Source organism: Lissotriton vulgaris, chromosome 1_1, assembly GCF_964263255.1.
Source record: "Lissotriton vulgaris chromosome 1_1, aLisVul1.2, whole genome shotgun sequence".
In the NCBI taxonomy this organism is placed as follows: Eukaryota; Metazoa; Chordata; class Amphibia; order Caudata; family Salamandridae; genus Lissotriton; species Lissotriton vulgaris.
In genome coordinates this window covers 1,558,463,653-1,558,477,754 of record NC_141685.1, presented here as the reverse complement: position 1 = coordinate 1,558,477,754, position 14,102 = coordinate 1,558,463,653, and the positions used below count along the sequence as shown (strand labels likewise).

The window sequence follows — 14,102 nt, the reverse complement described above, 5'->3', positions numbered from 1 at the left end:
CCATGTTTGAACGACCTTAATGTTAATTTCTATACCACGCAACAGTTCTACTATGTCTCTATGATGTAAACCTATTTTGGTCAGTGTATTCGTTATCTCAGTGAATTAACATGTAATTACACCAGCCATACCCGATTGTTGCGTGCTCCTACAAATTAGATATATAACGCGCCAGATCCTCCTATAAGAAGCGTTTGCCATATTTGTAGTTTTTGTCATAACAGTAGTTCTCTTATCTATTTATAAGCCTCGTTTTCATCAAGGGACCGTTTAATCGTAATGGAAAACGGACTATGGCGTCCATTTTTGAACGGCCTTACTGGTAATTCCTGTACCGCGCAACAGTTCTACTATATCTCTACGGAGTAAACCTATTTTGGTCAGTGTATTCCTCATCTCAATAAATTAACGTGTCGTTACACCAGCCATACAAAATTGTTGCGTGTTCCTACAAACTAGATATATGACACGCCGCATCATCCCTTTTACAAGGCGTCCGCCATATTTGTAGTTTTTACCATAACAGTAGTTCACTTATTTATTTATAAGCCTCGTTTGCATCAAGGGGCCGCTTTATCGTGATGGGACTCTTACTAGATATTTAAAATAATCAATCCAGCAGTGGTCTAACCTGATATCAAATCATACTAGTACAGTAATCAAACCCACTGTGATTCAATGCATTTAACCCCATTTTAACATCAATTCTACATCATGAATATTACCAAATGTTTCTTGTTTGTCTAGATGTTTATCATGGCACATGTTACATTTCTTATCTTAATTTAACAGACAAAGATAACATTTTCTTTCAGATTGGTACATTATCATCTTTTTAAATATGTAGGTACATGAATCTTCACTCTATTCATTACACTTTGATACTTTTTCCACAGTGTATTTGCCTCTGGTCATAACTGTTAAAACCCACATCAATGCATATATTATAATCACCATCATCATTTTGTACATTTTTGCATCACCGCCTCTTATTTATAATGTTATATGCAGTTCTATTCTCCCTTTTCTCATGTTTGTTGATCTAATTCTCTAATTTAGAGTATCTATACCGCTGTTTTCATCTAATAATCCTTTCCCACTCTTCCCTGCTGTTGAGGCCGTGCATGTATGTTCTAAATTTAGACATAAAAAATTGCTTCCTTTGTTTACGTCTTTTCTCAGAATAGCCCCCTCTTATAGATGTCTTTATTTTTTCTACAATGAACCATCTCAGTTCATCCTCTTTGTGATTTTCAGCCATCCAATGTTCTACTAATGGGGAGTTCTTTATATGGTTCTTCAAGGCTGATCTATGTTCTGTTAGGCGTAACCGCATCTCACGGCCTGTTTCACCAACGTATCCCTTTTGGCAAGGGCATACTAACAGATATATTACATCAGATGTTCTGCAGTTCACGTGCTCATTCATCCAATGTATAATGCCGTTCAGATCAATTTTATCCGACGTTACAATGGATTTACAATGAGTACATGTTCCACATGGCAAATTGCCGCGGATAGGCCTGCCCTGGTCAATGCTCAGTTGAGACCCTGGCCCACAGCCTCGCCTCACTGGCAATATTCCAGGGGAACTGGAAAGTTCAAGTGACCAGACAGCAAAAAGGGGCACATGTGATCCCCTGTCTGAACTGAAAAGCATGTGACCAGCTCAGAAGAGCAATCTCAAGAGGATAAGGCCTGGACCGAGGATGCCAGACTCTGAGATGTATTTCTTGAGCAAGAAACAGGCCTTTCTACATAAAATACTGTACATGCAAAAGAACCAGAGTACAAAAGGTCTTTTACACTTTAGGTGGTAACACACATTTTTGTATGTAAGATACATAACAGGTGGTAATGGAGACAAAATATAGGCAAGACAGCCACTTGACAATAAGCAGGTGAGACAACGTATGTCAGGTGAAGGAGAGGTCAGGGGTGGCATCTGGGTTTAATTTTTCTTTTTGAGCCTGTGGCACCAGACCCATTTACAGAGATTTACAGAGATGTCAACATATGGGTAAGTGGAGCAATTCCCACATGGTGAAGGACTATAGCTACCCTCTGTGTGCCAGGTATAGATACCATTCCTAAAGTGAAGCTGAGATCTTTCTCCCAACTACCAAGCTACAAAATGATGTGCCTATAATAAGCCTAGTTGAAGATCAACTTCTCCAACCCACTAACTTCAGAAAGGATCTGCATCACGTGGGAACCTTTGAAAGGAAAAATAGGTCTCTTGGCAACAACATTAATTTCAATTTTAGTCTCGTAAACTGTTAACAGAGTAACAAGGAGTCATGTGCATGCAGGGCAAAGAAAGACTAGAGCCAGACCGGGGGGCCAAAATGTTGTGGTGAATAAATAACTTGTACAGAGATTATCTGTATGTTTTCATTGAACACTTGCATGAAAATCTCACTCCCTTGCCATAGAAATTCACTCACTCTGTCACCAACGGTCAGCAACTGAATGTGTGTGTCAGGTCAGTGAGAAAGTTGGCTACGGTTTACTTGGGTGGGGTGGACATGAGTGTTAGATGAGATCAGTGCTTTATCAGGAAATCCCGGTCTCCATACACTCCTCTCATGCCAACTATAGCTTTGAACAAATTAATTAGAAATGCAACTGAGACCGTGTGCTACAGCACTACGCAAAAATGCACACAATATAAGATAGAGCGTAAAAAGGAGGAAGGTACCCCTTTGATTTACACAGGGACGGGTATGTAAAAAAGATACATTTATTCAATAAAACCACAATATGTATTTATACGCATATCCTTATTCGTATTCCTCCCTATCGGGTTACAATCTAATCATGTGGATTTAAAAAGTATACAAGTCAAGTTAAAAACAACAGTGACTGTTGTTTTTAACTCATCTCATACAACATACACATCAAAGACCACATCCTCTACCTTGGCTTCTCCAGCTCAACAACAATCCAATGCATCCATCCATACCCGCGGACCAACCACTTTCCCATCACTATCTCACTGCTCAGAGTCCTACCAATAAACCAAGGTTAACATAAAAGAAAGGACCAAACTACCATGTCTTTCAAAAGCTTCTCCATTGAGAACCTAATACTTAAAAGTATTGCTCGTCCTATCAACTCTATGTTTGATGCTAAGACTTTAACATTTTTTTGGAAACCTATGTGACCATTCATGCCTAAATTGCAAATGCAAACCAAATCTTTCAGCACCCTGGTACTCTAAAGACCTTGCTTACAATGAATGATCCCTCTGCAGACAGGAAAAAAATAGAAGAAAAACAAAACTGCTGTTGACCTCTTGATACTGAAGTCTCTTTGTACGACACACCGGCAGCTCGTCACAGAAGCCAAAGCAAAGAACTGTTACAACACAACCACTGAAGATAATCAAGCATTGCAGCAGGACTCTGCAACACCCACCTATACCCCATTCCACTGAAAAGTACAATGCCATCAAACTCTTCTTCATTGAAAAAAATACAGAAGATCCAACAGCACCAAAACGTCATTGGTTTCTCTTGCTGGCCCACACCATTTTCAAAACCAGCTGCATCAATTACAAAGCCATCATGACCATCATCTCTGCCTATTTTGTAGACATCTCTGGTAATTCCCTGCACACCCACAGCCAAAACACCATCAGACTGCAGATTAAGAAGTCAAAAAAGGAAAAACAAAAAGGCAGCAGGCTTTTTCCAACTATGCAATCAGGATCTGAAACTACATGACTCTATCCATCAAGATCACTGATACACTGCTCCAATTTAAGAAAGAGTTGAAGATACACAGCTTTAAACAGATTACCTTATAATGTAATAACTGTCCACAAACCAAAATCCTCTCCTGTCACTTGTTGACTGCATGTTAGTGCTTTACTGTTTGCTGTTCCGCTCTATTTGGCTAGGTTTATGCTATAGAAATGTTACATACATAGAAAAATACCTGCTGCTTTTAGGTGGACTGTGAGATGTTCCAAAGTATGTGCATGGCACAAGAAAACTCAGAAGAGGCCAAATGCTGTGTTACTCACCACATAAAAGTGGAAACGGATACTCCCAACCAGCAGCTTAAGTGTGAATGCAGTCACAGTTTTGGTGGCGATGAGGGGATCTTAGAGGCAGACGAAATTGCAACCAGAAATTACGCATTTTTCCACACCTGCATCCTGCATTGGGAAGGCCAGGCATTGTCAGTCGGCCATTTTAGATTCAGGCACTAATCATATTGTCCGATGGCTTGAAATTCCAAGCAGCTCACCAACAACTACCATTAATTTGATAAAAAGCCTTATGTAAATATTTAATATGTAGGTAGTAGTTGTTTTGCTGGACATGCTGCATGGAGTTTTTGCCAAGTCTGACCTTAAATGGCCACCACCAGAGACAATGCCTGGCTTCTTCAATGAAGGTGTGCAACGACCTGGCATCTGGTGAGAATGGGACTCAGTGGAGAAACGTTATATTGTGGAGGAAGAGCTGGCAGAGAATGTTGTAGGTATTAAATATTGTTGGCATTCAGTCAGTGGCATTAATTAGTAAAATCAGTGTGTTTGTAAGGTAGTGTGAATGCCACTTTATTGTCTTATGTAAACGTTCATGAAATGCCGGTGGGCTGACCCAAAACGGTATTGACAGCACCATGAGCCAGTGTTTGAAGAGCGCGCACCTAAGCAAGACAATGGTTGAAGAGTGCTGACTCAAACCCCCATTCTGACTCTCATGTTTTTTGTGGGCAATTCAAAAGAGCCAGTGTGTGTCCTCTATTGAAAAACCGCCTCAGTGCCCAAAACAAAGGCCCATATCCTTATTTCTTTTTGTTTCAAAATGTATTTAGAAAGCACCACTCTGGAGTTGCAAAATGTATTTGAAGAAAACCCTTGTCTTCACAACAGATTTCAGTGGCGGCCGTCATGATTCGTGGGTGGGTTGCGCAGGGTTTCGCGTGTTCTTTGGGGGGAGGCGGGGTGTGTTTAATTAAAACAAATTTTAAACTTACCTTCCCGGGTCCTGCGACCTCACAGGTCCCGTTTTCCTGCTCTCCTGCTGAACAGGAAGCAGGGAGCCTCCCACCCCTCCCCTAAGCTAAACACAATGCTGCAAAGGCAGCGTTCTGATTGGTGAGGAGGGCGCCCAGCCAGGTGCCTAAAGAGAGGCAATTTTCTCTATGTAGGCTGCATGCAGCCTGTTAGAAATGGGATTTCTGGTTGGCTAAGGCTTGCGCCAAAGCCAGGCAGAAACCACCACTCTAGTCATGGCAAGGGAGTTACACGCTGAAGATAACCCCTGCTCACCCCCTTGGTAGCTTGGCACAAGCAGTCAGGCTTATCCCAGAGGCAATGTGTAAAGCATTTGCGCAACACACACAGCAGCAACACACTAGGCACACCACAAAAGGAACTCCATACAAAGTTATATAAAAAAATAGCCTTTGTATTATCATAAACACATTAGACCGTAATCACACAATATACACTGGGCCAACTGGCACTGGGCAGTATTCACAGGAGATTATATACATGACAGGGCCAATCGGGTCATTGTCAGAACCATTACTCAGCACAAGTAGCGAATGTAAATCCCACCAGTAACTAGTGGCACAATAATGATCTCAGCAGCAAATCACATTAGCATTAGGTATAGACCACATTATGCATAAATAACAAGCATAAAGATATGATGTATCATTTTAGGCCTACGTACAGTATGCCTACACATTAGGCATAGATCCTAAAGCAGCAGTGAACCTCAGTGGCACTAAGCATAAACACATTATGCGTACATCCGGGTACCCTCCTTACTGAGCACCCATTGGGAACCTCGGTCCACCTATAGGCATATTACCCCTCAGTGTCGTTGTTCCCCCAAATCAGGACACTCTCCAGCGGGGGACCCGTCCTGGGCTCGCCCCATGATGCCCCTTTTCAATTAAGGGCTCTTCCCCACTCTGCGCCCCTCTGATGCAGAGTCTTGTTTCTTTCAATTTAAACACCTCCCATGCTAGTCATTTCCCCGAAGATATATTGTGAATAAAAGATTTATCTAGTAAAGTGTGGTTTACTTGAACTCTGTGTATATAGGTCTACCTAAACAAATGCTGATCGACTTATAAAAGCTTTGCTTTACAGCTGTCAGGCTTATGTTCAATTTGATGAAATTTGACCATGTCACACCATACCAGGAACAACTTCATTGGTTACTGGTGAACACACGCTTAGAACTTAACGTCACTTGCCTAAAGCATAGAACTCGATATACATCGATGCCAATATTATTCTGTAAAAGATTCAAGAAATGCCCATCGTATCACCTACTGCACTCTTTTGAAAAGCCTGCTGTTTGTGTCCCAATGGCTAAACTCTCCAAATTAGAAGGTGGTTTCCCGTGTCCAAGAACCAGAACTTTGGAATGTTCTCCCTCCTCATATCTGTGCAGAGCCAGATCATTTAAAGTACCGGAAAGTGCAAAAAGCTGGCTTATAGTTTCTTAAATGGTACTCCAGTGCAGTCCCATACTGAATAGGTCACAGTAATAATTAGCGCTAAGAGACTCTCAGTTTGGGCATATGTAGACTTCATACACATCCATCAAACAAAAAAAGATGTGTGTGTGTGTGTGTGTGTGTGTGTATTTGTGTGCATGGGTGTGTGCGTTTGTGTGTGTATGTGTGTTTGTGTGTGTGCTGTTTACAACCTAGTCGGACCTAATAGAGGAACATGAATCAAGAAACGTGGAGCCCCAACGCCAATGATAGTGAGACACCACTGTTCCTAAATGAAATATGGTAAAACGGTGAAAAACATGTTTTTTTACCATCATTTCAGTTAGAAACGGGTTAATAAAATATGCACTAATTGATGAAAAATGCAATAACAGCTTCTGAGCTAATCACAAAAGAGGGTGTGTGTGGAAACTGGTAATAAGGCTTATATTTCATACAATCACAGAAGAAGCAATGAAATGGGAAACACACAAAAAGATCTTTGCACAGGTGCGTGTTGTTTATGAACTATATACAGACATGTAATGGAGATAGGTATTACAAGGATAGTCATACATTATTTAAAGGCAACTGTAGCGATAATGGATATGAAAGCAGTGTGACCACTATATTTCCTCGTACAATAAATGTGATTTTCAGACGACAACATATAGACAATTGTGAGAACACACATCCAGCGTCACACAATACTTGGGAGAAGAAACAATTACTTGCCAGGTACAAAAGCAGATTTTGGACTGTGACAAGATTTTGAGGAACCATGTAGTACTAGACCAGATGTTTATGATAACCACATGCATATCCTTCAAAGAGCCATTGCATCCCATGTGTGACAGAGCTGATGGCAGATGCATTTTTCAAAGTGTGCAAACTGTCAGCTAAACATAGGTTTACAATGCAACCCCTGGACATGAATAACCCAATGTAAGTTATTCTTACTATACCTGATCGGGTTCTGTCAATATCTTTGCCGTCCATGGGTCGCAATCACGGTACACTGAGTAAATGCACAATCCACTTAACACCACACAGACAAGAATCACCCACAGTCCCACAAGATTTATGTAAAGGGCCCTAGAAAAGAAAATATTTTTAGAAACGCAAATAAAAATATCACAGTTAGTGTTACACTACAAAGACTCATTCAAGAGGTGGGCATTAGCTCTCCAGGCACAACCTAGTCTGGCGAGCAGATAACCACATCCTTCCATGAAAAGAACCATTTTAAGAGATGTCCTAGATTGTTATTGTTCTTCTACCACCGCTATAGTTTGGGGTAGTGTTTTCTAGAGTTTACGCTCCCCCTGCAGACCCAATATCTGCGCTCCTCCCCTTACTCTCTCAAACTTTGGTAGGATCAACCAGTTGTTATTCTTCGACCTTAATATTCTCCTCTGTGAGTATTAGGGGGATGCTTTGGTGTGGATATCGGAAAAGATGGTGGTATTTTCCTTTTGGGCAGTACATTGTACAGCACTGGTGGAAAACATTCAGATGTTTTAGAAAAGACATCATTGGTGCCCATGACCAGATAAGATTAATAGTTTTAACACAGCTGAGATGATAGCACTCTAATGAGTTCACCAGCATGGGTGGGCACAGGGACCCTGTAGAGGTGTGGCCACAGGGCAATCCTTGCACAACAGTAATACCACACTAGCGGTTATTGTGGCAGCATGGCCAAGTTGAATGAAAGTGACTGTTCGTAGTGATTAACATCCAAGTACTCACAATACACTTGTCAATTTGATGACTGGGTGGAGGTGCATGAGCACCGTGCACAGTTGCATCTGCCCCAGCATCACTAATTCACAGAATTTATTGCTGCACACTTTAACAACCCTCCTATTTGCATAAGTAATTATGTCACAATTGTATTACGTTTGTCAGCAGTGGTGATTGCCCTCCACCATCCCAAGCTGTGGCATGAGAATTGTGCACGCCGCTACCAGTCTGAGGTGAGAGTCTTAGCCAGATGTGACATGCATGAGAGGTGTTGTGTGAGGGCAGTTGATGATGTGTGAGCAGGAAAGGATTTTAAGCTGCGGGACATCCTTCTATGTCCCTTTAGACACGACTGACAGGTCTGCCTTGTCCCTCCTCCTTTCTGGCTCCTTTCCGCCGGATCTCACTTTTGATTACATGGGAGGCGATTAGGCATTCCAGACAGTGAGAGATGATTCGTGATGAAATTACCCTCAACATTTATTTTTACCACAAGCTCTTTGTGAGCTTGACTAACCAGAAAGAAAATTACACAACAAGTAAAGTCATGCTCCTACACAAAGTTGTGGGAACGTAATTACTACTTGACGGCATGTTTTATGACCCTGTAAATGATATATTAGGTTTTCAATGTGCAGTTCCTTTCTCAGACAATTTTTGCAGATGGAAAATATACCGCTGTTTCTCTGGCAAAACAAATTGATCGTGTCCAAACCGATGCAGCGTGAACGCTGTTTACGAGAATTATGTCAATAACCACTGGATAAGACATCAACATTACACACGAATGCGAATGTGCAACTTCCACACATTTAATAAAAGAACAATATCATTTAAAGACAAAATACAAGCACTGTAAAAGAGTGCTTTGAACTGTAGAAATAGAAAGAAGACACACATTGTGTGCATAACATGTCTAATAATCGGATGTATTGGCTGCTTGACAATGCCGAAATGAAAATTCCTAAAAATATATAGATAAATATGCGAACCAATGTAAACTAAAATGATAAGTCATATACTCATGTATACATGAGTTTCAATTTAATTGTGCAACGTTTATAAGAAATGTAAAAGCAATCTTTTAATGCTTCTATTGTAATGCACCACAGAGATCGAAAAACTTGTGCAAAAACCTTTGTGTTATAAATTACACGAACGAAACTTTCTGTGTAATTACATTACATTAATAAGAATCTTGATATACTGAAACAACAATGAATACATGTTTTATAAAAATCTTTTATATCTAGGTCCCTTGTGATTCGTGGTAATATGCTATAGTTAGGACTGAACATTTCTATGCAGTCGCTTATGACAACTTGTAATACTTGATTATTTGGTAGTAATACTTCATTGAAGTTATTATGCTTGGGTCCAACTGCACATTCATCTGTTACTAAGAATTACATTGCTTTTATATATGCAATAAAGGATCTTTACTTTAGGATTGCATTTTACTTCATGGACTGAAGTGAAAAATGTTGCTTGCCTATTCATCTAACTTTTTCTGTTGTTTCATATGACATTTCTGATGCCTAAAGTATACTTTTATGACACTTCGACATGGTCTAATATGTGGAAGCCTAACCTTTTGACACCAGTACATGAAAAGCACATTTTGAATTGTTCCTTTGTGGAATAACGTGTGCCTGAAACAGGTGATCGATTCCCATGAATCATTTGGTAAAATTCTCTTAAGTATCTTCGTTTATATCTTGGGGGCAGATGATGGTCACATGAGTGACAGACCATTTTGGGGTGATGGTTGATGTCACCTCTGGATGCAGCAAAAATGATGTAACTGAAAGTACCCTGGAAGGAAGCTCTCTAGGTCTGGTCTCTCGTGTTGGTCTTGTTCTGTGGATCTTCTGACTGGATGGTCTGGCTTGTCGACTGACTGGCTGGTTGGAGGCACTCGTACATTTTACTCACATGCTGACAGACATCTGCAGATGCTCTCAGAGACATGCTTTCAGATTTCTGGCTTGAGACATCTTTCCCTTGGCAGCACTCATTTCCTCGATACTGAGGCTGCTGATGCTGACTTTCCTCTCCCTTGCTATCTTTGGAACTCATGTCAGTGAGGCTCACTCACCCTACTGGGTCACCAGTCTTTGCCTCTTTTCACTCATCCTAAATTGTGACCAAACAATATGCCTATGCTAAAGAAGTTTCCTGAATTGTCCTTCTGCCTTTATTGGTGGTAGGAATCTCCCTCTTTTTAACAAACTCTATGGACTCTGTGGCTAAATATTATGGGGCAGATTTAAAATAACTGGCGCATCCCTGCATATCAGATGGGATGCGCCAGTTATTGTGCGCCACGCCTCCGCCACTACAGATGCGCCGCATTTACAATGCGGCGCAGCATGGGGCAAAAACGGCACAGAAGAGCGACGCAGCTCCAGCAATGCTCCGGGGGGCCCTATCTTTCCAATGCTGCGTCAATCCTTATGCCTGCTTCAAGCAGGAGCAGGGTTTTGATGCAGCATAGGCTCAAAAGTGACTGAGTGAAATCTTGTAGATTTCATTCAGCCACTTTTAGGAGGCGTTCCTGCACCAGAACGCCCCCTCCCCTGCACAGGGACGCCTCCTTCTGTCTCCGGGCTTAACAACGTGACGCATCTGGGAGATGTGTCACGTTGTAAATGCCCCGCAGCGCGGCGTAAAAGAGGCGCAAGGGGCTTGTAAATCTGCCCCTAGGTTCCTGATTTCCCATTAAGATTTCCACTTGATTTACTTCTGCTAATGTGTGGGTTTTACACTACAATTTGTAACGTACTTATCAAGACTCATGACTTATGGTTTAACCCCTTCACTGCGGCGGCTATTCTGCCGCAGTGCTAAGGCGCGTGGGGGGGCGTGCGGCGGTCCCGTGCTCGTGGCGGAACCGCTCCGTCACGGCACACGGGTGAGCTGTGCTTGTGACGGAACGGTTCCGTCACGGCCCCGCCCGCGCTTCAGAACGTTAGCGCAGGCGCGGATTTTGCGCCGCGCAGGCGCGGCGAGAGGGCCGTGACGGAACCGTTCCGTCACCAGCACAGCCCACCCAAGGCTTGTGACGGAACGGTTCCGTCACGAGCATGGGAGGGGTTAAAATGCTAAATATTGATTAGAATTCAAAATTGCTAATACAATAACTAAATTCGACCCTCATTGTCTGAGGATTCTTTAAATTGTAACTTGAAATGATCTTTCGACAAAGATCAGGCATATAATAGCTTAGATTCTAATGCATAACGGGGACAGTCGTAGTTTAATCTAAGAACACCAGATTAATTAGTTATTTATTTAAACTGCTGCAGCAGAGTTGTTGGTTTGTATGATTTAGGCCCAACTGAACTTCTTTAGGAGGTTCTGGGTTCCTGTGATTATATTAACATTAAAGTATGATCATGAGAGTGATTTATTTGAATTTGATTTCCAGTTTGAGAGTGATTAACCAATTAATTTGTCCTCATTGGGTAATCAATCGGGGACATACCAATTCCTCACCCCTCAATGCGATTAATAAGATCCACCGGAGGAGCAAAACCTCTATGGGTGTGAATAGATATTAAAATTTGAGAAAGGGATTAAAGAGAGAAAATGTAGAGTGATTTGGACCCAGTGCAGTGAATATAAAACAAAGCAAAATTCAATTGATCTTCTGCTGCAATAAGACTATTTCACTTGAGATCTTATTGACAGAAAATATTTTCTTCTGAACTGAACTGTAGTAAGTAAACCTCCTTATGAAAACAATGACCTTATTTGTAACCCTAGCCTAGCAGTGCCACTCTTAGAGTCATCTGTTATTCTGTTTGTGGATGCTACTCATTTGCCCTTCCACTGCATCTGCACCCTGGACGCTGTATATGTCTTTATGCCTCTCACTTGATGAATAGCTAGAAAACAAACAGGTCTTTGATAATCTTTATTGGCCAATTTGTCCATCTTTGTGCTTCTCCTATGCTTTGATAGGCAAATCTATTCATAAATGGAGTTATGAAGCTTGGAGCAAGAAGTCTTACAAAGCACTGACACACAAGCTATGTGGGTCCGTTTTGACAGACGGCTCAGATGCTACTCTATTGTGTTATTAAAAGGCCTGATTGTTCTTAGGTAATTGCCTGATGCACTTAGGTTTATTAAGATGTGATTCTAGGGATTTCTACAAAGTGCAGCCATTATGAGATAACTCAATTTTGCACACTTGCCAACAGGAGTTCCAAAAGAAAGATATGACACCTAGTAGCACGACACAAGGACACATTGAGCTGCCCCATACCAGTGGACTTAGCTGTATTGGCAGATCAAGCCGCCACTTTGACATACATGAATATGCTATACATTTTTGCAACAGAGGCCCTAATTAGGAGTTGACATCAATGGTACCCCATTGGGGATGCAGCAATGGTCAACCACAGGTTTTCTGGTGCTTGGATAATTGCATGCCCGCAGAGACTGGACTCGAAGTCGTATGAGGAACTGTGGTAGACGCAGGCAGCTGCTGAACCTGATCCCTCTCCCCCCAAAAGAACACCCCCAGTTGAAGTAAAATCTGTACTCGGTCTGCCCGCAACACCCACATTATCCAAGAACAAAGGATAAATGGAAATGAAATACTTCATAGGACGTGAAGCAAATGTTTGCTATGTATAATTACAAGAAGCTAAAGTGAGAAGTCCAGACATTCGTTAATTAGGGCTATGCAACATTGTAATACACCAACCAGTTCTTACATAAGTGCCTGCCTCTGTCTTCAAAACTTCATGTATTTCACTTCAGGTACCTATTTTTGACTTGTTTCATTTGCAACATTATTGAAATGGAGAAGTTCTCTGCATGGTAAGGGACATGCACCGCTACCCTGAGTGCCTCAACTGTACTGATGTCTGGATCCCTAATGCTGATTTTTGTTGCCATAGGCAAGAATGGATCATGCATATGTGCCATGAAAATGGCCTGTGTCACGGATTGCATTGTTTTTGGGCCAATACGGGCTTCCGACGTGCTACTCTCATAGCAGGCCACTGCCTTTACCAGGAGTTAAGCAGCACGAGCACGGTGGTGGCAGCATACCGTGTAGTGATCAGCAGGAGTTAACAGGTCTTTTTAATCTGTGTCACTGGAGTGAGGCCTACAGGCACACTCGTTCAAAGTTCTGCTGCTGTGTGCTTAATTCACCTCTTGGCCTAAATCAGATTGTTGTGAATTGCTGTACAGTTCATGAGTGGTGCAACTGAGCTCGGAGTATGTGTGCCTGAGAAGGGTACAGCAGTACAAGGATAATGTAGTACTGGGCAGTGTGTGCAGGTTAAATGCATGTGCTGGATGTATGTGTGCCAGTAGGTGGTACAATACATGAAGGGTATAGCGCCGTGCAGTGCTTGCATACTAAATGTATGTACTGGGTGTATGTGTGCCTGTGAGTGGTGCAGTATACGATCAATACATTGCTATGCAGTGTGTGTATATTAAATGCATGTACTGTGTGTATGCGTGCCTGCAAATGGCACAATACATAGCAAACTATGAGTTCCATTTTGGGACACCCAGGCCTGCATGGTGAAACATAAGGACGTGGAGGAATCCCCCAAACAGATCTGTGTTTTGCTACATTCCTGAAAGCTGGGTGAGGCACACTGGAGAAGGGGGAACCGAGCTTTCCCTGTAGTGAGGATATGGGGTTAACCTCATACATTGCTAAGTTTGCATAAGTAAAATATATGCTTAAACACCATTTTGCCACTGCTTGTGCTTCTTCACATGAGAACTGTTTTTCACATATCTAGCCGTACACTGTGCTGTCTGTCTGCACAGCGTGTTGAAGGTCAAATTATAATGTGTGCTGTTGATTCATGTTGGAGAGTCCCATGCACATAGACATAACA

At 41.9% G+C, this 14,102-nt stretch overlaps 1 protein-coding gene across 1 annotated transcript in view; it reads right to left on the bottom strand.

Annotated features, from left to right (window-relative positions):
* Positions 1-14,102, bottom strand: part of LOC147750805 (sodium-coupled monocarboxylate transporter 1-like) — a 277,140-nt gene that overhangs the window by 109,325 nt on the left and 153,713 nt on the right. The window contains exon 7 of the mRNA XM_086918021.1: positions 7,443-7,572. Within this exon, the coding sequence (XP_086774147.1) occupies positions 7,443-7,572 (130 nt within the window). The remainder of the gene's footprint in view (positions 1-7,442; positions 7,573-14,102) is intronic.